Here is a 26974-nt window from a genome sequence, read left to right on the forward strand (position 1 = left end):
AGAGAAGAATCAAATAGATGCAATAAAAAATGATAAAGGAGATATCACCACCGACCCCACAGAAATACAAATTACCGTCAGAGAATACTGTAAACACCTCTACGCAAATAAACTAGAAAACCTAGAAGAAATGGATAAATTCCATACTAATAATTGCTTTGTAAATAGATGATTTCCTAGCAAAATAAAAATAACAAAATTAACTGTGACCATGAAGTAAAAGATAAAGAACTACCCTCTCCAAAAAATAAAGACTCAGACTTTTTCTGGATGAGTTTTCCCAAACCTTTAATGGATCAAATCATTCCTACATTGTTTCATCTGTTTTAGTCTAGAAAAAACAACGGGAAGCTTCCTAGGTTGTTTTAAGAAGCAGGTATAACTCTCATGCCAAAATTTACAAATGTAGCACACAAAAGAAAACTGCAGACACACTTCACTTAGGAATGTAGGAATGTTGAATCATGAATCCTATATAAAACATTAGCACTTGTGGACTTTGCTCAGGAATGCAAGAATATTTTAATATTGGCAAATATATTAATAGTTTTCAATAATTAATAGGCAGGGGGAAAGATCATCATGGCAGTAAATATTAAAAGGATTTGATAGAACCCCAGTTCTATCCCTGATTCAAAATGAAACAAAATAATAACAGAAAATTTGTAGAAAACTACAACTAGAGAAATACATCCTTAATTTAATAAAGGGTATCTATCTTACACCAACAGCCAACATTATACTTAATTATGAAATACTAGCACATTCCCATTAAAGTCAGGATTCAAGAATGTCCATTGTTATGGTTATTAATCAACATAGTTTAAACATTTCTAGGCAATGCAGTGAAAGAAGAAAAATAATTCAGCTGTTAATATTGTACAGAAAGGAGACAAAGTCATCTATATTTAGTGATAATATGATTGTCTATCTGGAATGACACTGAAGAACAATGAGAACTAATGAGAGTTAACTAAGGTAGTAAGAAAATACATGTATAAAAATCAATAGCTCTCTTACATACCATCAGTCCACTAGAAAATGTAGTGAAATGGATTATATTCACAAAACAACAAAATATATATGATGCCTGGGAATAAATGTACTAAGAAAAGTGCAGAGCCTATCTGAATACAATGGTAAACCTTATTCAGGGACATAAAAAGAGACTTGAATGGAGAAACAAAACTACTTAGGTGAAAAAATTTTGTAACATTATCAGTTCTCTCCAAATGAGTCCACATTTAATTGAATTCATACCTAGCACATGGGACACACAATACATGATTTTTGAATGAATGATAAATAAGTGGACATAATTACTATAAAATTTAGAAATTTTTTTTGACTTGAAAAAATGATTTTAAGGTTCATCTAAAAAATTCTCAGAGCTGAAAATAAAATTTGATAATAGAGACAATCAAAGGATTACCAGATCAGTTATTAAAACATGATGACATAAGATAGGCCGGGTACTGTGGCTTATGGAGGCCAAGATAGGTGGATCACCTGGGATCAGGAGTTTGATACCAGCCTGGGAAACATGGTGAAATCCTGTCTCTACTAAAAATACAAAAATTAGTTGAGTGTGATGGCACATGCCTGTAATCTCAGCTACTTGGGAGACCGAGGCACAAGAATCACTTGAACCAGGGAGGTGGAGGTTGCAGTGAGCTGAGATTGCGCCATTGCACTCCAGCTTGGGCAACAGAGCTAGACTCTGTTTGAAAAAAAAATAAGAAAAGATAAAATAAACAATAACAGTAGTATTGGCACATGAATAGATAGATTTGTGGAACAGAATAGAAAGTCAAGAAGCAGATCTATGATTATGTAAGGATTTAGAATATGATGACGTTATCATAAGTATAATAGAAAAGGATGGATTTAATAAAGGGCCTTAGGACTGCTGGAAAAATTGTATCCCTACTCCATAACACACTGCAAAAAATATACTCCAGGTGTATTAAATATTTAAATTTAAAAAGTATAACCATGAAAATGTTGTTAGTATTAGAGTATAGAATGCCTTTATAGGGGTAAAAATAATAAAGGAAGAGATTGATAGATTTAATTATATATAAAATTTTAAGCTTCTGAGCTTCCCAAACACCATAAAAAATGTAAGGATAACCAATTACCTTGAAAAAAATATTTTAAATATGTGGCAGATTAAGAGTTAAGTTCTCTACTATGCAACACAATATGAAAGATGTAAGCTCACTGATTATGAAAGTTGCAAATTAAAACAAAGGATATTTTGTTTTATTTTGGCCATCAAATTGGCATATAATAAAAAACAGGTTTGAGAAAACTGGCACTTGCCTGTACTATTGGTAGAAGTATATTTTGGGGTGACTATGCTGGAGGGTAATTTGGACATATTCAAGCGCCATGACTTAAGAATTTATCTTAAGTAATTTTTCATGAATATTTGCAAATATATAAAGCTTCAATGATAATCATTGCAAGCTAATGATAATGTAATGATAATCATTGCAGTATTCTTTATAACATCAATAAATTGTAAACAACCTGAATGTCTTCCTATGGAGAAATTGCTAACTCAATTATAATAGAGCTATATAATAGAATTCTGTGACATTATTAAAGATAGTTTTGGGAAATATTTAATGCTATGGACAAATCTGTGTTATCCTCTTCTCTTATGTAGGAGGGAATTGTGTAAATAAGACTGAAAACCAGTTCTTTAAAATAATGAGAAAGAAGGACAAGGAAGGTTTTACTGTATGTAAGGCCTTGATTTTTATCAATGTATATGTAAGCCAACATATTTTCTAAGGTTTTCTGTGATGGGATCTGATTTAGTTGGAATGCATACAGTTTTCAGCTCATCAATTGATTAGGCCTCTTAATACTGTTTGTCAGAGGCAAGTTTACTATTGTAAATCAGTTTACAACAATGGGATGTGTCAGCCTATAGCTTAAGCATTTTTAAATTTAACACTTTTTCAGTTTCACAACAAAATTGCATTCTGATTATTAATAATAAGTTGTTAGGAGATGAAAGTATATCTGTTAGCTATTTGACTTTCTATAATTTAAGCAAAGGTAATTACTATTAAAGGGTCATTGAAAGTGTTACATACTTTATATGTTGGGATTAATAATTTTACTTCTTCTTCAGGGCCCCCATATTTTGTGTTTCCAAGTGGGTATATCCTGCAAAACAGTGAAAACACTAGTGGGCAATCTCTGGAAGAAGATTACGCATCGGAAGCTCTGCTGAATTTTTTCTTTCCAACAAGTAAGTTCTTGTTTGATTTTTTCCCCCTCTAATGTTCTTGTTTTGAAAAGAGTAGTTAAATGTTTAGGAAGCAGTGTGGTTTATTGGCACTGGAGTGGGACAGAGCTGAGTTTGAATCCTGACTCTGCTCTTTGGCTTAGACAAGACAATCTCTCTGAACCTCTTTGAAATGAAGATATTTACCACTAAGAATTATGAGGACGAACTGAGATAATATTTGTAAGGCATTTCATAAATGTTTATTACTGTTTATAAAATACTTTTCCTTTGCAAATATCTAAATCTTTCACAATTTACCTGAATGACATTGCCTGAAATTTAGTCACTGACCCAGTATTGTGAAATTGATGTCTTCTGTGGCATTAGTGAGGGTACTGTGTGACTGATGTTATGGAATATGCCAGATGTTTCCCCATCTGTTTTAATGATAGAAATCCTAGGCTTCAAGTCCCACCGTCTTTTTGTGATTCTGTATATAATGTGTTTATCAAACACATTATGACCCCTGAGAATTATTAACCACAAATAAACATGTTTCATTTTGTATAGCATGTGGTGCCCTTTCAAGGAGAAGCTTCGTATAAATTGGAATATGTGAAGTACAAAGATAAAGCTCTTATGAAAAATCATGCAGAATTTATTCTAACAAAATTTGATATACTTTATAAGCACAAAATTATATCTGTTTTTCAGTTCCAGGCCTTACTACTGAGTTCTTTAGTGAACTTGGAAAAATCTCTTTGTGTTTCTTTGTACTTGTTTCATTAAGTTTAAAATAGGCATCTACCAATGAGAACAGCAAAATAAACAAGTTCCTTAAATAAACTGAAAATACTGCCATGGTCAAACTGAGTAAATAAAAAAGAAATCTGAGAAGGTGTTATGTTGTATAGGCTGAAAGAATGATTTGAGTGCCGAAATTAGTCGCAAACAACAACTAGTGATGATTTAAGATTTAAAGCTTATGAAAACAACAGATGCAAACGGTCATATACTTACTTTTAATAACTACATTGTACAGACACTGAAACCACCTGTAAAAATGGTCCGAAAAAGATATGTGCATTTCCCAAATATTTCTCCAACCTGGTGCAGGAAAGTGAGTCAGAATCAATTATATGAAGTAACAGTTTTGTCCAACAAAATAAAGTTGTTCATTTTAATAGAAACGTCTGACCTAGGTTGATTCAAACAATGATTAAATATTTGTAAAATGTACATACTGTCTTTGAAGACAACAACTACAGCTTCATAAAACATGAAATATTTTTAACAAATTTATTTCCTCCCCCACTTAATTGAAAATAAACGTTCTTACCACTTAAGCATGAAAAAAATGTTCATTGTTTTGTCATTAGGCTATTATTCATAAAATGTTTATCTCTTGCAGATTAAAATGATAACCTTGACGCGCACTGGCAGGGAAGCTTGAGAGATCACCTGATCTTTCTCCTTTTGGACAAAATTATATACTTAAACCTGACAAAAAATTGTTCTACCTTTTTGATTGTTTAAAATTAGCAATGCCTCTTAGTAATTTGAGCCTGAAAGTTAATTTGTTTTTCTGTTTTTGAGGCAGTCTGGCTCTGTTGTCAGGCTGGAGTGCAATGCCATGATCTCAGCTCACTGCAACCTCTTCTTCCCAGGTTCAAGCAATTCTCCTACCTCAGCCTCCCGAGGAGCTGCAGGCAAGCGCCACCACACCTAACTAATTTTTGCATTTTTATTAGAGACAGGTTTTCACCATGTTGGCCAGGACGGTCTCGATCTCTTGACCTTGTGATCCACCCGCCTCGGGCTCCCAAAGTAGTGGGATTATAGGTGTGAGCCATCAGGCTTGGCCAGTGTTGATTTTAATATCTAACATAAAATCCATCAAATGCACTTAAAGTATAAATTATCAGCTGATCTTAGAGATCATATAGTCTGGTCTCTTCTATGATTTAACCCTAACAGTAACCCTCTCTTTAGCATTTCTGGAAAGTGGTGTTTGAACAGTACCCATGGTGAGAAACTCAGCATGCAAGGAAGTCCATCCCATCGCTGAGTAGTCCTGACTATTTTCACCGTTTTCTGGGTATTTGACACCTAGAACTCAACACTTGATGCAATCCAACCTAGGGGAGAAGAGCCACTCTGGGCCTAGCAGAATTGAAGAGCAGATTACTTAGAATATAGAACAACAAGTAGGATAAACTCTCCTGTCTAAAATATTTGGAAAATGAGTATCTAGGCCGCTTGGTAGTGCGTTGCATTTTTTATCTTCCGTAAGTTACTTTGATCCTTTATTATTTTTAAAACAGAGTTTGTAAAACTCAGTTTGGGAGTTTGTTGCAAAGATTAGTAATAAAGTGTGTAAAGCAGGGTTCCTGGCCCAAACAGGTGCCTAAAGAGTGGTAGATATTATCATTATTTCTTTTTAATTTCTTTTTAAATTAATATTATACTTTAAGTTCTAGGGCACATGTGCATAACGTGCAGGTTTGTTACATATGTATACTTGTGCCATGTTGGTGTGCTGCACCTATCAACTCGTCAGCACCCATCCACTCGTCATTTACATCAGGTATAACTCCCAATGCAATCCCTCCCCCCTCCCCCCTCCCCATGATAGGCCCCGGTGTGTGATGTTCCCCTTCCCGAGTCCAAGTGATCTCATTGTTCAGTTCCCACCTATGAGTGAGAACATTCGGTGTTTGGTTTTCTGTTCTTGCGATAGTTTGCTGAGAATGATGGTTTCCAGCTGCATCCATGTCTCTACAAAGGACACAAACTCATCCTTTTTTATGGCTGCATAGTATTCCATGGTGTATATGTGCCACATTTTCTTAATCCAGTCTGTCACTGATGGACATTTGGGTTGATTCCACGTCTTTGCTATTGTGAATAGTGCCGCAATAAACATACGTGTGCATGTGTCATATGGTACTTCTAGTTCTAGATCCTTGAGGAATTGCCATACTGTTTTCCATAATGGTTGAACTAGTTTACAGTCCCACCAACAGTGTAAAAGTGTTCCTATTTCTCCACATCCTCTCCAGCACCTGTTGTTTCCTGACTTTTTAATGATTGCCATTCTAACTGGTGTGAGATGGTATCTCATTGTGGTTTTGATTTGCATTTCTCTGATGGCCAGTGATGATGAGCATCTTTTCATGTGTCTGTTGGCTGTATGAATGTCTTCTTCTGAGAAATGTCTGTTCATATCCTTTGCCCACTTTTTGATGGGGTTGTTTGTTTTTTTCTTGTAAATTTGTTTGAGTTCTTTGTAGGTTCTGGATATTAGCCCTTTGTCAGATGAGTAGATTGCAGAAATTTTCTCCCAAAGAATGGTAAATATTATTATTTTTACCTTGGCTTCAGCAATTGCCAATCTTTAAAAAAGAGGAATGTAGTAAAGTATACTGAGATTAAAATTTGCATAAAACAATTATATTGTTCTTTGCTGATGTTGAAGTGCTTTAGTGATTATAAAATATCAGTTACTACTTTTAAGTTTGTAATCGTTGATAGTATAAGAGATTGAACCGAATCTATTCTGGCCTTAACACATAGACATACTGTGGAGGTTTTTCTTTTTGAATGAAAATCTGATATCGTGCTTTTTAGTTTGTATTTGTTTCTCTTATAAAGCAGGATATTATAGAAAATAAACTATTTGAGCTTGCAAGTCTTTTAGATTCAGGTATGTATGAATTTATTGCAGTTGCATGTGAATCTTGGTGTTAATGCCATAAATCATTGCCTGTTTAAAATTACAGAGTCATAATTTAAGGGTGAAACAAAGAATCTTAAAATATATTGTAGTGCCAATATGGTAAGTGTTCACACAAAGTAGGTCAATACCAGTGTATCACTTTAGTCACTAGCAGCGAACTATGTAATTTTTACTTACATTCATTCTCGTTGATGCATTCAGTGAGTTTCTGTAGCTTAGTAACGTTAAGTCAGAGGATATAGGTGGGATCGTTTTAACAAGGGGTTAGTTTTAAAAGCATTTGACCTGTTGTTATTTAGTTCCTTCTGTGTTATATTTGCATCACCAGCACTCATGATTTATTGTCCTTTTAAACTATCTTACCAATGATTTTTTAACAACTTGTAATTTTCTGCAGTTCACCTAGATTTGAAAATGTGATATTAAATAACTTAGTGGTAACTTTTAGCTGGTCTTATTTTCTTTTAGCACCCACCACTAGCTGTATATGCCATTCAATGCTTGCTTTTCTTCTTTGTCTTGCAGTAATTATTTAATTAGGGAAAGTGCTAATTAACCATGCTGAATTCTGTTTCTTAAATTTCTGTTTCTAAAAGCTTGCATTCTGAGCGAAAATCAGGTGGTAAAGCCTTGTAATGAGCTGGAAGATCTTAATGAGAGTGAATGTTTGAGCTACAAATGCTGTTTTTCATCATTGGAGAGCATGAGCTTCAAATGTTTTGCTCCATTAAGAGATGGTAAGTTCTTCCTCTTTCATTTATTTCTGTTTTTTAATATTAAATAAGCAAATCACAATGGCATAAGTTCACATTTGGATTTCCCAGCTTAATACTTAAATGGGACTCCCAATTCTAGAGCAATGCTCCTTAGAAAGTCCTGAGGTGGTCACGACTCTAGTCAGGAGCAATTTCTGCTTAGCCTTTAGATGGTGACTTTGGTAATTCAAAAATTAGTCTCACATTTTCTTTTGCTTTTGTCACTCTCTGTGTGTTGTCCTAAAGTTTCCAGGCTGTATGGAACCCTCAGTGGCTGAGAGAAGATACCGGTTGGGCATGCCTTAGCTTACTTTTCCTTGCCCAGCTTTTCCCTCTAGGTAGAATTCTTCCCATTTGTCTTGTCTTCGACATCTCAGTATGTAGCAGTAGACTTAGATGTTTCTTTTAAGGTCTGCTTATTAGTTTTTCTTTATTGGGTATTTTTTGAGATAGCGTCTCACTCTGTCACCCAGGCTGGAGTGCAGTGGTGACGTGGTCACAGCTGACTGCAGCCTCAACATCCAGGGCTCAAGTGATCCACCTGCCTCAGCTTCCTGAGTAGTTGGGACTACGGGCATGTGCCAGCATGCCCGACTAATTTTTAATTTTTTTGTAGAGACAGGATCTCCCTAGGCTTCCTAGGCTGGTCTCAAACTCTTGGGCTCCAGCATTTCTCCCGCCTTCACCTCCCAAAGTGCTGGAATTTATAGGTATGAGCCACCACACCTAGTCTCATTCTATAGTTTGTGAATTAGGTTCTTCTGAATATTTTTTTCTTTACAAAGTTTTGAGAACTACACCATCTGTTTTTGTTACCTTCATTTGGATAGTGGGGCTGTATTTCCAGTTGCTCTCATGATGCATGGATTTGATATCATGAAACACTAACAAATACTACAAAAAGGATGCATGCAAAATAATATCTTAAGTTAATATAGTCCCTATTCAATTTATGGCTTTTTGTTGAACATGTAGTGTTAATACTGGAAACTAAAAGCTGATCATGAATATAATATTACAATTTTAACACTGTCACATGTTATTTGTAAATCATTTATCAGTTCGGTCTTTATATTATGTATGAAGCAACATTTGGTTCTTGCAGAGGAAAAAATTTAACCATGACTTACAATTCCCCAATCACATTAGAATGCATTTTCCAATGAATATAAGACTAACATATGCTTATTTCACCTGCGCATTCTTGATTCCTTGTTTAATTTAATATTTTGTAATTTGGAAGTAAACCTGCAGCACCTGGTTATTCCCAGACAGTCTCCCATCCAAGTACTAACCAGGCTAGACCCTGCTTAGCTCACAAGATCAGATGAGATGGGGCATATTCAGGGTGGTGTGACCATAGTTTAAGAAGCTACTTATTTACCAAGTTAATGGTTCATAGATTAATGTGCTCCCCAAGTGCTCTAGGATGTACAACATATGATCAAGAGAAAAAACCTATTTAGGGTCAGAGGAAGAAATATATTGTATGCATCAAATAATCAATGATTGTACAAAAAGAGTAGGATCATTTTGTTAAGGCTTCATTAAGGGATACATATTGAAAGTGTAGCCTTCAGTGTGTTTCAAGAACGTTTCATGAACTCCTGTTCTTTATAAAGTAACAAGGATATTTACCTGTCATATAAGAATACCTCCTCATTTCACTTTATTAACTGATAGTTTCTTTATAAAGACTTTATGAAAGAACTTGGATTTACTTCTCTTGCTTAAGTCATGAAAGTAACAGGATATAATTAAACCAACAGAGCCTAAACAGATGATGCGAATGTTTGGGCTTGGTGCAATCAGCCTGATCATCCTGGGATATCTGCCTATTTATTGCTGCTCTCTTTTCTGGAGGAGGTAGGCAAACATAAACTTTTATTTGCTGGTTGCTAAGTATACATGAGTATTTGTGTATAGACATATTTATTAATATACTTCAGAAATATATGGATTATGTTTGGGTTCTTTATGTTGAAAATATGGTAACTTGGGAAAAACCTAAAACTAGAGTTGCCATAATATGTTTTTAAAATGCATGTTATCAGCCAGGCGTGGTGGCTCATGCCTGTAATCCCAGCACTTTGGGAGGCCGAGGCGATGGATCACTTGAGGTCAGGAGTTCAAGACCAGCCTAACCAACATGGCGAAACCCCATCTCTATTTTAAAAAATACAAAATTAGCTGGGCATAGTGGCACATGCCTGTAATCCCAGCTACTTGGGAGACTTAGGCAGGAGAATTGCTTGAACCTGGGAGGCTGAGGCAGGTGGATCACTTGAGGTCAGGAGTTCGAGACCAGCCTGGCCAACATGGCGAAACCCCATCTCTGTTTTAAAAATACAAAATTAGCCAAGTGTGGTGGCGCACACCTGTAATCCCAGCTACTTGGGAGGCTTAGGCAGAATAATTGCTTGAACCTGGGAGGCAGAGGTTGTAGTGAGCCAAGAACACGCCACTGTACTCCAGTCTCAGCAACAAGAGTGAAAATACATCTCAAAAATAAAATGTGTGTTATTTTATTTTTCCATAGATTTTCTTCTTGCATAGTATCTGTACATTCCCTCATCAAACAAATCCACAGTTCGAAAGAAAAATAAAGTAGCAAGCTTGGTGTGTGTGCAGTGGGGGTGGCTATTAACTGTAAATCAGAACAGTTCCTGGAAGTGTTAGCTTCCGTTGAGTCATCTGCCATTGCTCTTTAATGATCATCTACCGTTGGGTCATAAAGCCTTGATCTATCTTCAAGCCAATTGGTAAACAGATTTCTTCATAGCATCTTATACAAAATGCCAATGGACTACCAGCATGATGCTTCCCAGCTTTTTTTAAAGAATACATATATATTAATTATATATAGCTCCCCACCTATGGGGACAGAGTGGGTATAGAGATATAGAGCACAGTCAGGACTAGAGTGAGGTGAGTGAGGCACTTAGAGCACAAAGTTAAGGGAAGCACTCACGCTAGGGTTTGTGCAGTGAAGGTCAGCATTGTCACTCCCCTGAGAATAAGTACCTCCTTAAATTCTCTGATAAAGAGAAGGTGTCTGTTGAAGGTTAAGCATCTTTGATGTTTTTATTGAAGTTAATGGGGAAGTAGTAGTTGAGTTACCAGAATATGGTTTAGATTTTGCAAGAAGAATTCGACTGTATACATTACCTTACTTTGGATAAAGATCATCAAGGTGATTGGCGGTAGGAGTGGAATTTTTGACCCTTCCTTCTTCTCTTCAAAGGTTGATTTTTTATTTAAAAAAAAAAAACCCATGAATAAACAATAAAGTAACATTTGCTAGAAATTGGTGGCTAGGAATATACCATGAAATTTAGAGAGTTTCTAGGATAATAAGTTTGGTATGATAACTTCATTATGGTCCCTGTGTTATGCCGCTGCAAAGGAATTTTATGGGGGTGTTCAGATTCCCTGGATATTTTTTTTTTCTCTAAAGTGAAATCCAAAGGATTATTCTCTGGATGCTAATATATTTCCTTCTTTCTGCATAATACAGACTGCTTGAGAAACTTGAACAATGTGAGTAAGTGTATATATTGGATACTATACGTTTTGGTTTACTATGTTTTATTTATTTATTTTACTGTTTTGTGCAAGAGCAGTATGCTCCTTCTTCCATCTTGAGCTGACTATCATGACCCTTGGAGCAGGTAGCAGATTCATCTTGCTGCTTAGCTGAATTTCCAGGAACAATGATTGAGAGTGGATGGGCACTTTAAGCCTATTATGGTAGGCTAATTTTAGAGGCAAGGGGAATAATTGTGTAAGAATGGGGAAATCCCATCCCTGATATCAAACAAGGAGCCAAGTGCAGGCCAAAGTCTGCTTTTGCAGGGCAAGATATCGCCTTAGAATGATTTCCTTAACTCACTTTCTGTTCTCCATTTCAAAGAATAAAGAGATAGATAAAATATTAGAGTAGGTAAAATAAATAACCCATAAAAGAGAAATAGACACAGCAGTAAAGTCAATATGTGGTGGCTTAAAAAGGAAAAGAAAGAAGCCAAACACAGTTGTTTGTCTAAATCAGAGGTACCAAAAGCTATTATGACTATCTGCAGTAATGTGATTTGGGCCTCTTTTGGAAGACCTTTTTTTGTTCTTTCATCATTGGAAGATACCCGTAAGCTCCTCCTCCTGCTAAATCCTGTCTAAACATTAAATAACTGAGCATTCCTTTAAGAAAGAACTGTCGTAGCTCTTCTCTTGTCCTTCAGTTGCAAGCTAAAACAAACAATATTTTGGTATTCCCTAACCTCTGCAATTTGGACAGTGCCTTTTTTTAAGGATCACCTAAGGAGCCAACAACTGGCAAAAGTTGGAGAGCTTAAAAAATGAGAAGCACTTTGGGAGACCGAGGCAGGCAGATCACGAGGTCAGGAGTTCAAGACCAGCCTGAGCAACATGGTGAAGCCCCATCTCTACTAAAAATATAAAAATTAGCTAGGTGTGGTGACACACACCTGTAATCCCAGCTACTCAGGAGGCTGAGGCAGGAGAATCGCTTGAACCCGGGAGGCGAAGGTTACAGTGAGCCAAGATCACGCCACTTGCACTCCAGCCTGGGCAACAGAGTGAGACTCCATCTCAAAGAAAACAAAAACAAAAACAAAAACAAAAAAACAAAAATGTGAAGCAATTTGAGTTGGTGGGAGAAGTAAAAGCAGTGTAGGTGAAAAGGGTAATTATGCACCAGAGCCATATGTACTTCAGTTTCTGGCACCTAAGTCATTTTTTCCACTATTGACCATAGTCATTCAATGTTTGCGTGTGCCAGGTATAATGGAGGATACAGAATTTTTAAGACATAGGCCCTAATTTTAAGGAGCTTAAATCCACCTTAAAACAAATCCCAAGTATGACACATTTAAATTACAATATAAGATGAAAATAATTAAGGACTAAAATGGATGGTAGCAATAACTTACAAAAGTTTTGAAGCAGTGGAGAACAGGTTAAGTGGGAGAGGGCAGGTCAGGCTTCATGGTAGAGGTCCCATTTGAGGTCGATTTTGAAGGGGGACAGATTTGGAGTAGATGGAGGGGGTCCTTTTCACAGAATTAATTACATTCAGATGGTGGTCTTCTCCCTATAGACACCTTAACTGATTTCATTTCTGAGCAGATACGGCTTAATTTTTCCACTGGAATAATCTATAAATGAATCTCTAGTTTACTTCTAGTTGACTTGAGTTCTAGTGTGATATGAACCTGGTATACAGAGGACTCAAGCCAGCTTGAACTGGGTGCACATACAAAAGGAAGCAGAGAGCCTTAGTGGAAAACTTTCTAAGAATTTACTAATAACTGTATTAAACTAACATATAAGATGTGTTTTGAAATTTATTGCGTCCTCAAGGTTATGCAAGATCTATTTTTATCCTAATTAATAGGGATCAGAAGCTTCATTAGGTATAAGTGCCACTAGTAGGCTTAAGCCTTTGCTTAGAGGAGAAGGAAGGAAAAGATCAAGTGGATAGCAACAAAAGGAAGCAGGGAAGAGGGATTCTAAGGGGAGGAGAAAAAGGGAGGTGGCTGAATTGTTCTTATAACAGCTATTACTGTAGCCAGTGACAGTAGTCTCAAGTGCAGTGTCTAATTCGGTTTCTAATCTTTATCTGCTTTTAGATGAAGTTTAAATCTGTGTGTATATGCCATTTAAACATCTGTGGATTATGTAATGATATGCTACTTGAGTGTGTCTGTAGCTTTGGTAAGGTGGAAAATTTAAACATTATAATACCATGCCTGTTACATTCAGATGAAGTGCATTTTCATGTTCTTTTTCTTCCTATCAGATTGAATTTGTAACTTTGAATTAATACAGAATTCAGAACTTAGTCTGAAAATGACAAAACTGCATTTTCTTTCAACTAATAAAATGTCTATTTTTTTTAAAGATTGCAGATCATCTGATACACAGATGATGTGAAAAGCACATCCCCCATACACTTTCAATGTTGCTACTTGCCAGATGGCTGTTACTGAAAATTTCTACATTTAGACAAATCCTGCTGTATGATTCCCTGTATTATAATTTGGTTTTCATTATGCCAATAGTCTTAGTGCCACTTATTTTCTTACAATGAGAGGTAAAGAACTGGGAATAAATGTGTCAAAAACTGCCTTAAAATCATCACCCATTGAATTTAAAAAATAGGCATTTACATTTTCAATTTCCCATGTTTGCATGTCTCATTATACTGTACAATATAATTAGTAATATTATTTTGAAAAACTTTATGCAGTAATTAGTGAACTACTGGAAAGTTTGAAGTTCCTAGGATTATATACATCTGGATTCAGAGGAAGGAAATAAAATCTATAAATTTTGAAAAGTATGACTAGCCTCTAAGAACTTCGATAAAATATGTCAGATGAGAATGTGAGCAAACTGGAACTCTGTTCTAACATGAGTCACTATAGGTTTGCAATTCGTATAAAGCTGGTTCTTCTTGCACGCTGTTCAGAGTAATTTAATTACCAAAATAATAAGAGAACCTCATTATATGCGGATCATATGTCTGAGGTGTTCCCATTGCAAGGACTCCAAGGACAGCATTTTAGAGAACTCTGGCATAGTAGGTACTATTAAAAAGAACATTCTGTTGCCAAGTAACTAATAACTTCATTGCAGAATGAAGTGACCTTTTCTCAATTCCCATTCAATTAGATGTTTTTGTCGCAGAGTACACTGTTGACTGCTCCCTTCTTGAAATTTTCCCCTCTTGGATTTCATTGTTTCTCTTAAAATTTTGATCCATCTCAGTCTGCTTTTCTTTGTTCTCCCAAATGTGGTTGTTTCCCAAAGCCTTACTCTCATTTATCAGAGAATGTTAGAAATATATAGGAGGAAGACATTGTAAAAGATCTGTGTTCCAATTCTGCTTTTGCCATGTTTCATGGATGTGTTTAGATTCTTTGAGTATTGATTTTCTAACAAAATTATAGTAGAGACTTGAGTTAGATAATTTCTACGGTATTTTCTTATCATCGTATTCCAAGAGTCTCTGGGTAAATTACTCTTAAATCCAAATCCTAAAATCCTCACGTCTGTCTGTTCCATATTTCCAGTCACGCTCGTGAATTAGATGTTTTATCAGCACCTCAAATGCAACATGTGAAAAAGTGAACTCATTTTCTTTTTCTCCTAAAGCATCACCCCTTGACACTTCTCCATTCCTGTCAGTGATTTCTTTAGTTTCCCAAGCTAGAACCTTAGAGTCATTGGTGACTATTTCTTCTCATTTATCCTCAATACATAATCTTTTCACTTACTCTTCTTGTAATTTTTTTTTGTTGTTGTTGTTTTGTTCTTCTTTGGAATGAGTCTGGAATTTGCCCCTTCTCCCATTTTATTGTTGTAATTTAGTCCCAGCCTTGAGTGCTTTTTAAAACCGTTCTAGGCAAGTGGCTTCAGGAGAGGGGCAAAAGGGGACTAAGGGTAGCATCTAAAGAGCAAAGGCAGGTTTCAGAGCTGAGAGGTCATAATTATATATCTAATCCAAGAGATTCTTAGAAGAGAGACACTATCTGAGATGGGGCTGCAAGTGGGGCTTGGAGGATGGCTAGGAGGTGGGTTCCAGAGAAGTTTCTTGGTACTTAAATAGGAATGTATGGCATTGGCCTTAGGTGAAGAGGAACTAAGGATACCTGCCAAACCAGTTTGGACATACACCTGGACTCCTAAGCTACTCCCCCTCTAATCCATCCTGCAATGTCTTGCCAGACTCATCTTTCTGAAATATCTCTATTTCATTTCATTATAACATTCAATAACTTCTAATGCTTTCAATAATATCTGTGTTCCAGGCCTTGTGTTAGGTGCTGTGAAGGACAAAGAAGCAAATCAGATTATGCTCTGTGCTCCCAGGGAACACATAGTCTATCTAATAAGGGACATATACAAGTATCTAAGGTAGAAAATCATTGTCCGTAAAAGAGGTACAGGTAAAAAGTTAGCATGTAGATGGCTTCTATGGAAGTAAACTTGGGAATTTTTTTTTTTTTTTTTTTAAGACAAGTTCTCGCTCTGTAATCCAGGCTGGAGTGCAGTGGCACAATTATGACTCACTGCAGCCTCGACTTCCTGGGCTCCAGCAATCCTCCTACCTCAGTCTCCTGAGTACCCAGGACCACAGGCGTGTGCCACCACACCCAACTAATTTTTGTATATTTGGTAGAGACAAAGTTTCACCATGTTGCCCAGGCTGGTCTCAAACTCCTAAGCTCAAGGAATCCACCTGCCTTGGCCTCCTAAAGTGCTGGGATTACACACAGAAGCCAACGTGCCCAGCCCGTGGGTCCTGGGCTTTTCTTTACTGGGAGAGTTTTATTATAGCTTTGCTCTCATTACTTGTTATTTGTCTGCTCAGGTTTTGGATTTCTTCCTGGTTCAATTATGTTAGGTTGTATGTGTCTAGACATTTTTCCATTTCTTCTAGATTTTCCAATTTATTGGCATATAGTTGCTCAGAGTAGCCACTATTGACCTTTGAATTTCTGTGGTATCAGTTACAATGCCTTCTTTTTTATCTCTGATTTTACTTATTTGGGTATTCTCTCTTGTTTGCTTAGTCTGGCAAAAGGTTTGTGAGTTTTATTCATCTTTCTTAAAAAACAACTTTTTGTTTCATTAATCTTTTGTATTGTTTTCTTCATTTCAAATTTATTTATTTCTGCTCTCATCTTTATTATTTTGTTCTCCTAATTGTGGGTTTGGTTTGATTTTGCTTTTCTGGTTATTTAAGATGTATCATTAGGCTGTTTATATGAAGCTTTTCCTCTTTTTAATATAGGTACTTATAGCTATAATCTTCCCTCTGAGTACTGCTTCTGTTGTATCCCAGGTTTTGGTATATCATGTGTCCATTATCAGTTGTTTCAAGAAGTGTTTTAATTTCCTTCTTAATCACTTCATTGATTCATTGGCTATTCAGGAACATATTGTTTAATTTGCATGTGTTTGTATAGTTTCCAAATTTCCTCTTGTTATTGATTTCTAGTTTTATTCCATTGTGGTGAGAGAAGATGCTTGTTATCGTTTTAATTTTTTCAATGTTTTAAGGCTTGCTTTGTGACCTAACACACAGTCTATCCTTGAGGATAATTCATGTGCTGGGGAAAGAAGGTGTATTCTGTAGCCGTTGTATGAAGTTTTCTCTAAATATCTATTAGGTCTATTTGGTGTACAGTGGCGGATTAAGTCTGATGTTACTTTGTTCATTTTCTGTCTGGAAGATCTGTCCAGTGCTGACAGTAGGGTATTGAAGTCACTAGCTATTATTGTACTGGGGTCTATCTCTATCTTTAGCTCTAATACTATTTGCTTTATGTATCTGGGTGCTCCAGTGTTGGGTGCACATATATTTACAATTGCTATATTCCATTGCTGAATTGACCTCTATCATTATGTGGTGACTGTCTTTGTCTCTTCATATAGTTTTGTTTTGAAATGTATTTTTTCTGATGTAAGTATAGCTACTCCTGCTCTGTCTTGGTTCCCATTGGTATGGAATGTCTTTTTTTCGTTCTTTTATTTTCAATCTATATGTGTCTTTTTAGGTGAAGTGTGTTTCTTGTAGGCAACTGATGATTCCATTGGTATGGAATGTCTTTTTTCATTCCTTTATTTTCAGTCTATATGTGTCTTTATGGGTGAACTGTGTTTCTTCATATAGTTTTGTTTTGAAATATATTTTTTTTCTGATGTAAGTATAGCTACTCCTACTCTGTCTTGGTTTCCATTGGTATGGAATGTATTTTTTCATTCCTTTATTTTAGGTGAAGGGTGTTTCTTGTAGGCAACTGATGATTGGGTCTCGTCTTTATATCTATTCAGCCACTCCATGTCTTTTGATCGGAGAGTGTAGTCCATTTATATTCAGTGTTATTATTGGTAAATAATGACTTACTTCTGCCATTTTGTTATTTGTTTTCTGGTGGCCTTGTGGTCTTCTCCTTCTACTTTCCTTCCTTCCTGTCTTCCTCTAGTGAAGGTGATTTTCTCTGGTGATATGATTTAGTTTCTTGCTTTTTATTTTCTGTGAATCCATTGTATGTTTTTTGATTAGAGGTTACCATGAGGCTTGCAAATACTATCTAATAACCTATTATTTTAAGCTGATAACAGCATAACATTGTTTGCATAAACAAATAAGCAAAAAGGAAACTAATAAAAACTTTACATCATAGCTTCATCCCCCAGCTTCTAAACTTTTTGTTGTTTCTGTTGATATCTTATAGTAGTCTATGTTGTGAAGAGCTATTGCAGTTAATATTTTTGATTGGTTCGTCTTTTAGTCTTTCCACTTAAGAGTAGTTTATACAACAAAGTTACATTGTTGTAATATTTTGTGGTTTTCTATATACTTATTGTTACCGGTGAGTTTTGTGCCTTCACATGATTTATTATTGGTCATTAGCATCCTTTTCTTTCTCGTCAAAGTATTCCATTTAGCATTTGTAGGACATATCTGGTATTGATGAAATCCCCCAGCTTTTGTTTGTCTGGGAAAGTCTTTATTTTTCTTCATGTTTGAAGGATATTTTCGTTGGACATACTATTCTAGGGTGAAAGAGTAGTATGTCTTATTTTTCCTTCAACACCTTATATATATCATGCCACTCTCTCTTGACCATAAGGTTTCTGCTGGTAACTCTGCTGCCAGACTGACTGGGGCTCCTTTGTGTGTTATTTGTTTCTTTTCTCTTAGTGCTTTTAGGATCCGTTGTTCATCCTTGACCTTTGGGAGTTTGATCATTAAATGCCTTGAGGTAATCTTCTTTTGGTTAAATCTACCTGGTATTCTATAACCTTCTTGTACTTGTCTATTGATATCTTTGTCTAGATTTGGGACATCCTGTGTTATTATTGCTTTGAACAAACTTTTACCTCTATCACCTTCTCTACCTCCTTTAAAAGGCCACTAACTCTTAGATTTGCCCTTTTGAGACTATTTTCTAGATGTTGTAGGCATGTTTCATTGTTTTCTTTATTCTTTTTTCTTTTGTCTCCTCTGACCATTTTAAATGCTCTTAATGTATTTTAAAATAGCCTATCTTCAAGGTCACTAATTGTTTATTCTACTTGATCAATCTGCTATTAAAAAACTCTGATGCATTCTTCAGTATGTCAGTTGCATTTTTAACTCCAGAATTTCTGCCTGATTATTTTTAATTATTTCAACCTCTTTGTTCAGTTTATCTGATATAATTCTGCATTCCTTATTCTGGGTTCTGTTGAATTTCTTTGTGTTTCCTCAAAACAGCTATTTTGAATTCTTTGTCTGAAAGGTACTATGTCTCTGTTTCTCCAGGATTAGTCTCTGGTGCCTTATTTAGTTCATTTGGTGATTTCACATTTTCCTGGATGGTCTTGATGCTTGTGAATGTTCGTCTGTGTCTGGGCATTGAAGAGTTAGGTATTCATTGTACTGTTCACTATCTGGGCTTGTGTGTACCTATCTTTCTTCGGACAGCTTTCCAGGTGTTCTGAGGGACTTGAGTGTTGTGATCTAAGCTGTATTTGCATTAGGAGGCATACCAAATCCAGTGACACTGTGGCTCTTGCAGACTTGTAGAGATACTGCCTTAATGGTCTTGGATAAAAAACAGAATAATTCCCTGGATTACCATCAGAGGCTCTAGTTCTCATCCTTTCCTTTTCCCCAATCAAATGGAATCTCTCTCTCTGGGCTGAGCTGCCTGGAGCTTTGGGGTGAGGTGACCCAAACGCCACTGAGGCCACCACCACTGGGACAGCACTAGGTCAGACCTTAAGCCAGCACAGCACTAGGTCTTGTCCAAGGCTCACTGTAATCACTACCTGGCTATGTTCGCTCAAGGCACTGGGACTCTACAAACAGCAGGTGGCAAAGCCAGCCAGCCTTGTATCCTTTCCTTCAGGGTGGTGAGTTCTTGCAGGCCCCAGGCATGTCCAACGGTACTTTCCAGGAGCCAAGAACTAGAGTCAAAATCTTAGAAATATACCTAGTATTCTGTTGTACTGCAGGTGATCTGGCACTCACCACAAGATGCAGTTCTTCCCACTGTTTCTTCCCCTTTCTACAGGAGGAAGAGCCCTACCTTGTGGCAACCACTACTGCAGGCCCACTGGGAGTACTGCCAATGTTCTCTTAAAGCCCAAGGGCTCTTCTGTCTGCTTGTGAATGTTACCTGGCGTGAAACTCACCACCCTTCAGGGCAGTGGGCTCCCCTCTGGCCCAGGGCAGGTCCAGAAATGCCATCCAACAGCCAGGGCCCAGGATTGGGTACCCTAAAAGCCCACTTGGTGCTCTACTCCCCTGTGACTAAGCTGGTAATTAAGGTTCAAGACAAAGTTCCCTTTACTTTTCCCACTGCTTTTCTCAAGCAGGAGTCTCTCCCTGTAGCCACAACAGCTGAGGATGTGCTGAGTCATACCTGCATTCAGCAAGTCTCAAAGTCTCACCCAAGGCTCACAGCATATTACCTAGGTATCACTGCTTGTTATTCAGGGCTCAAGGGCTTTTCAGTCAGCAGATCCTGCCAGGACTGGATCCTTCCCTTTAAGGCAGTAGATTCTCTCCTGGTTCAGGGTATATCTAGAACTGTCATCTGTGAGCTAGGGCCTGAAAAGGGGACCTCTTGACTCTGACTGGTGCCCTTTCCTACTGTGGCTGAGCTGATATCCAAGATGTAAGACAAAGTCATCTTCACTCTTCCCCCTCCTCTTCTGAAACAGATGGAAGGAGTCTCTTTTGGAGCTGTGAGTTTTGCAGCCTGGAGTTAGGGGAGGGGTGGCACCAGCATTCCCTTAGGCACCCTGGCTAGCGTGTTAGTAGGTTGTGTGCCTCCTAAATCCACTGATTCTTAGCCCAATTCAGCACTAGGACTCACCTAAGAATTGCAGTCCTTGTGGCCTAGACTGCCTTTCAAGATTATTGAGGGTCGCAGTGAACTTTTGGCCCACAGTGGCAAGGCTTGCCAGATTCAATCCTGACCACTGGGATGGGTGGTTCCCCTCTGGCTAGGTCTGGTTTAAATAGTCCCCCTGTGAGTGGGCATCAGCTGAGTTCAGCCTGGTTTTGCTTTCTGCTTTGACAGGTCAGCTCTGAGTTCAATGTAATGTCTCACAATTGCTGCACTCTTTCTCTCCCAAGTGCACAGATTCTCTTTCTGTGCCATGCAGCCACTGCTGGGGGATAGGGGAGAGGTGGCATTGGCAATTCAAGACTGTCTTTCGTACTTTCGTCGGTACTTCTTTCAGCTATATGAAGGTAAAAGCAAGTACTCTGAGTGCTCCCCTGATTTTTGATTCTTATGAAGATGAAGGTGCTTTTACTTTTTCTTTTTTTTTTTTTTTCTGTGTAGATAGTTGTTAAATTTGTTGTTCCTGTGGTGGAGTAGGATGGGGATAATTGTTAGAGTCTTCTATTCTGCCGTCTTGCTCTGTCCTCAGGCCATTTCTTTCTTTCTAATCAGTTATGTTAAACTCTGGAGGTTCCAAAACACCCAACAAATTTCGTCAGTGATGTATGTTTTTGTTTCTTTGAGCCCCTAGCCTCAGAGTTCCCTGATGTACTCAATTCTGAGGAATTGCCCCTTTACTCATCGTTGGCCACCCAGTTTCATGCCCACATCTTGAACATTGTTATTCACTAAAAATGGAACCTCTGAATCTCTGAAATCTTAAAGTTCAAAATCCTATTCTTTGACCATAGGTTCCTTGTCCTCTAGCTTTTTCTCTGCTTTATTTTTGCTGGACCTGTTATTTAACTCATTGAGGCCTCCAGCCTCTTTAACTCTCCTTTTTCTCCTGGTCTGCCATCTTCCTAACATCATCTGCTTTTTTTTTTAAATCCAGCCTGGATCCCATTGTCTAGTACTTTAATCCATTCTTGTTTCCAGTCCCCTTGTTTCGTTGAAACTGAATCCATACCACTTCTCTGCTCTTAGATCTAGGCTCCTGGGAATTTTTAGAAGAAAAAAAAATGTCCCACAACTATGTGGATCTGTGTCATTAGAAATTTCCAGTGAGCTCACTTAACATTTCCAGCCATGCCACTCTACTTGAAGTTTACAAACAACATGCCACCTTGCCACTCTGATTCTCATAAAGTGTATCTGCTGACTGAAATGCTCTTATGCATCTCCCCACCTCCACTTTTCTTTATCTGGCTCTCTCTACTCAGGCTGCAGGTCTCATCTTAGATGTCATCTCTTCTAGGAAGCTTACTCCAAACCTCCTGCACACATTGGGTCAGGCTTCTTGTCTGCCTTCTACCAATCTCTGATTACCTCTACTTGAACTTATCTCAATGTAATATTGTTTGTATATCTACTTTCCCTTCTAAATTTTAAGCTCCTCAAGGACAGGTACCATATCTTATTCATGTTTATGTCTCTAGTACTTAGAATAATGTTTATTTAATAAATGAGAAAATACATCAGTGAGTGAGTGTGCAAGAAATCGACCTTTTCAGTGTGAGTATGCTGGCCATGATATATAACACTTCATATGAAAAGAAGAAAATCACCTCTAGTACACTGAAAAATCATTTCACTCCTACTCTCTCCCTTGGGCATTTTCACTGGATATTAGGTAGAATAGCTAACCTTGGATCTCAGTAGTAAATGTTAGTCATATAGCCAGTTAGTGATGAGGCTGAACAAAAATCAAGTCCTCTGAAACCTAGGCCGGTTTTGAAATAATAAGGCCGTGTTGCTTTTATGTTGATAATTAAGGTGAAATGTACATGACCAAATTTAAAATAAAATCTGTGGATAAAGAAGACATAGTCATTTTAATTATATAAAATAGGATATATTGACGTCACAGCATTAGAAAAAAGCATAAGTTCTCAGTTTCTTCTCTAAAATCCTGAAATTCAAAAATTTCTGCAAACCTAAACATTTTGTTTTATTCATTTTGTGACAAATCTGGGCTGAGATTCCTTCTAGTCATTATTTAATTCTTAGAGTGAATATTCATATATTTTGTTGCAGAGATGTTACTGTGTTTGATTATGAGATGCTACCCCAGACCCCCTGGGAATGTCATGTAATATTCAATATATCATGTCATATTACCTTTCTAAAATCCAAAAGAATCTGCATTCTCAAACACATCTGGCCCCAAGGGACTGAGAACTGTGTAGTTGTTTCACTTATTATTTTTTTAGACTGCAGGTAACAACATGGCAACATAAACAGGCCATAGATAAATCATATAAATATATTTTTTGCCTTCACTTACCATTTCATTTATGCCAGGAGACATTTTTATGATAAATTGGGAAATAATTTCTTTGCTCCACATTTGTCTAACCTAGTGGAGCTCAGTGTCAACCCAGTAATACAATTTTAAGGTAGAAAAGTTAGTATTATCTTCAAAGTCATAATTTCAAAGGCACACTTATGTATCTCTGGGACCCACATGCTCAGAACCTTGTTTTTCTGTACAGCTAAGTAGCACTTACAAGGTCCTTGTATCTTCTTCTGTATGCTGCCTAGCTTGAGCTGAGGATAGGATTATTTATCTGTCATTACCTCTTCATAATATTGTGTGCAAATCTTTCTCTCTTTTTTTCTATCTTTGGATTTTTCTCTTTGTTTAACTCTGCCATGAACATTACTATTTTTTTTCTTCTTGGCTTATGTTTAGTTCTTTGGAAAGTAAAAGCCCTATAAGCCTAAAAATCAACAAACATTTCTTGATAAAAATCAACAAACATTTCCATTTCCTCTGTGGGATATAAAAAGTGATAAGGTAAGGGTCTAGTCTGGAGGAATTTACAAGCTTTGAGGAGAGAATGAGACAGGTTAGTGTAGTAGGAGAGAGATTGTACTTTAGGTAGATCTGGATTTGAATCCTGCTTCTACTACTGAGTAGTTTGGTGACCTCGGCAAGTTACTTTCCCTCTTGGTGCCTCAGTTTCCCCATATGAAAAATGGGAATGATAGAAATAATACCTCTCTCATCAAGTCATTATGAAGATTAAATGCGATCATGCACATGACATACTTATATACAGGCCTTGGCACATAGGAAGTTTGTCATACAAAGTGGTCTAATGGAAAAAGCTTGTACTTTAGAGTTAAACAGACCTACCTTTAAATTCTAGCATCTCCATTACTAGTTATCTGTGACCTTGGGTGAATTATCTTACCTCTTTAAGCCCCAGTTTAATCATTTGCAAAATAGGAAACACACTATCCACCTTCTAGGGTTGTTGTGAGGATTTAATGAGAAAGTATATAAAGCACTTAGTGAAGTTCTTGGCATGTGGTAGCCTCTCAAGTGCCCCTTTACCAACTGTCCACACAAATACAAGGAGGTACGAGATTGTATACCCAATGACAACAGGAGTAAGTGAAAGTGCTTTGAAAATTGTCAATGCTAATATAATGTGAGCCATTACTATGTAGATTTGAAGTTCATAGGAGGAAGGAATCCCTCTAAACTAGGAGTGGAAGAGAAGGTTTCCTAGACAAGATAATATCTAAGCTTACTGTTAAAGAGTGGGTAACATTGATGTCAGCACAGGGAAGTGGGAGAGCATTTCTGTTACAAAAGGTCACATAATCAAAATGACTGTATAGAGAATAATAGTGATGGTTATGATGATCAATATGAGCAAGTCAAGTGGAATAATTTCTATCAGATTTATTAAATCTGGTGAGTTAAAAATATCAAATGGGAGAGTATAGTTATCTGGGCAAATTTTTTTTTTCCTTATAACCTCCCATTATTATTCTGTCACTAATGAGAAATAAGGTTTCACTTGAACTTCTTATGTTACAGCAAATGGGCCAATTATTTACGAAGGAAGGTCAGCAGAGTTATAACGGGTTTGAAGAAACAAAGAAGGAAAGTAAAGAAGTCTAAAATGTTACAGAGAGCAGCAAGAGGAGATGAGGGACATGGTGAAGAGTAGCAAGAGACCAAAGGTAATTGACAATAGGATATAAAGTTGAAGTGCTCAATCTCTGATTCTTGTTAGCTTTGTATTTCTACCATCATCTTGGTTTGACTGAAACATTTTTTTAACCACACAAATGTTTGGATCACAGGAGGGGCTGCTTCTGAACAAATATTTATCACTAGAGATATTGAGATGGTAGGAAAATGGATAAGAAATGTGCCAAATTGTTTTGAGTGCCACATTATGTGGTATACACAGGTCAGCTTTTCAGAGGGAGAAAAGAAGTTGAACCTGCCCACTCTGACTCTATGGCTCCCTGATAGACACCCTTGGTAAATACTGAAGGCCACAGTCCTCATATGTGACCACATCACATATCCAGTGGAAGGAGCATGGCCTTAGGAGTCTGACAGAGCTGAGATTGAATCCTGGATCTTACCTGTTAGTCTCAGCTACCTGCTCTTCAAACCTGCATGATGCAGTGTTAGAAGAAGTTGAGAGAGGGATCCCAGAATCATATACTAGGGACTACTTGGTACAAGTTACACTTGTACAGGCTTATAGACCCCTAGCCTTGACTTGGGTCTCCTTCTCCCAAAATAACTGTGAAGGACCAAGTAAGAATAAAATGGTTGGTGAGAAACAAAGCTGTATCTCAGGGACTGGGAGTAAGGAGACCCAGGTCATTAGCTAGTAGTGTTTCCATAGGCAGTGAAATTAACCTTTCAGTTCCTTAATACCATCATCTTAGATTTTTTGTGTAACTTAATATAATGTATGTGAAAATGTTTTGAAAATTGCAATGCACTACCCAAAATTAAGGTGTTAAGTTACAGAGAGGCAAAGGAATGGAATAACAGACCATTGAATTCCATGTCAGGAGACTCTGCCTTTAGTCCCAGTTCTGCCATTATTTACAGTGTATGCTTGAGCAAGTCCTTTAACTTTCCTGGGCTTCATTTCACCAATCTTCAGAATGAGAAGGTTGATTTGATGAATAGGAAAAGCAATTTATCTCAGAAGAAAAAAAGGAAAATCTTTATATAAGGCATCATATATGTATATTTGATACATATTTACTTAAGCTAACACATAAATATATATTACTATAATAATGCCTTGTATTATTCGTATGAATGTATTACCTTGTATCAGTTTGATGCAGTACATGTGTGCATATGTACACATGTACACACACATATACACATATATAACATTATAACTAGACTAACAAAACTTGGTTTCTGTGGACCATTCACTGAGACATGGAAGTTAACTTTGTTATTCAGAAATTATCTCTCTAATGATATTTGCTCTAATCTGTTTTATATGTATGCCTCACAGTAACAGAAGATGATGTACTGGCACACTGAAAATACATAAGTTAATCATAATATTCACTATAAAGAATTTGATAATTTTGTTGCAGGGACTTCCTTTTATGACAAAGTGTGATGTATGAATACTAGTCTTTTCAAGTTGTTTAACCCCACTTTACTTTTCTCCCATAGCATTATTTTCCCCTTGAGACAACACAAACCATTCAGAGCAGAGGGGACTGTCTCAGCCATCCAAACCTCGTGGAGGATTTTGAAAAGTTAAAAATTGGTTTTTATTTTTGTCATGTTTACTTTCAAACATGAAATAAAATTGAGTTCTGTTTTCATGCATCAAACCAGAATCTGAATTCTTTTTATTAAATACGGTTCCTACAGAATCTTTAAAAACATGCCTAAAACATTGGTAGCATTTCAGATCCTAAAAGGTTACATGATTTTTGCAACTTGGGTTATTGTATCAAGGTATACTTCTGTTGGTACTAAATAAGACATATGTTCCATATTGTTATTCACTGTCAGCAAGCAGAGAGAAAAACCTCAATGATCATATGTTGCAGTGTATGATACTTCGTTTATTTTGAGGAAAAGAGGTGAAGATAATTTGTAGAGTTTTTTTATTTTATAATTTATAGTGTTAGTTTTCCCACTATAAAAGTAAAATACACTTATTATAGGAAATTTGGTAAAGAAGAAAATATAGGATAAAGGAAAAAAATCATAATTTCACTAGTGCTAAATACTGTTATCTTGTGTTTTCTTTTTAAATAATTGCGTTCTGTGATATATATGAATTTATTATGCTTATTTTTTAAAATTATGTCCTATGATTCACTTTTTTCTTTTGAAATATGTGAGACTCAAGTTTACCTGGGCTTGTTACTCATTCATTTGGCAAACATTTATTGAGTTCCTGTTATGTGCCATGCACTCTGTGTGCTTGGAGATAGAGTCATGAGCAAGACAGAC

At 36.7% G+C, this 26974-nt stretch overlaps 1 protein-coding gene across 1 annotated transcript in view; it reads left to right on the forward strand.

Moving 5' to 3' along the window:
- FMR1NB (fragile X mental retardation 1 neighbor) overlaps nucleotides 1-26343 on the forward strand; it is a 45137-nt gene extending 18794 nt beyond the window's left edge. Inside the window, exons 2-6 of the mRNA XM_011930286.1 lie at nucleotides 3149-3268; nucleotides 7583-7723; nucleotides 9511-9607; nucleotides 24548-24693; nucleotides 26180-26343. Coding sequence (XP_011785676.1) covers nucleotides 3149-3268; nucleotides 7583-7723; nucleotides 9511-9607; nucleotides 24548-24680 — 491 coding nt within the window. The 3' untranslated portion in view covers nucleotides 24681-24693; nucleotides 26180-26343. The remainder of the gene's footprint in view (nucleotides 1-3148; nucleotides 3269-7582; nucleotides 7724-9510; nucleotides 9608-24547; nucleotides 24694-26179) is intronic.
- Nucleotides 26344-26974: the final 631 nt, after the last annotated feature.

Source organism: Colobus angolensis, unplaced genomic scaffold, assembly GCF_000951035.1.
Source record: "Colobus angolensis palliatus isolate OR3802 unplaced genomic scaffold, Cang.pa_1.0 Scaffold85, whole genome shotgun sequence".
Classification (NCBI taxonomy): Eukaryota; Metazoa; Chordata; class Mammalia; order Primates; family Cercopithecidae; genus Colobus; species Colobus angolensis.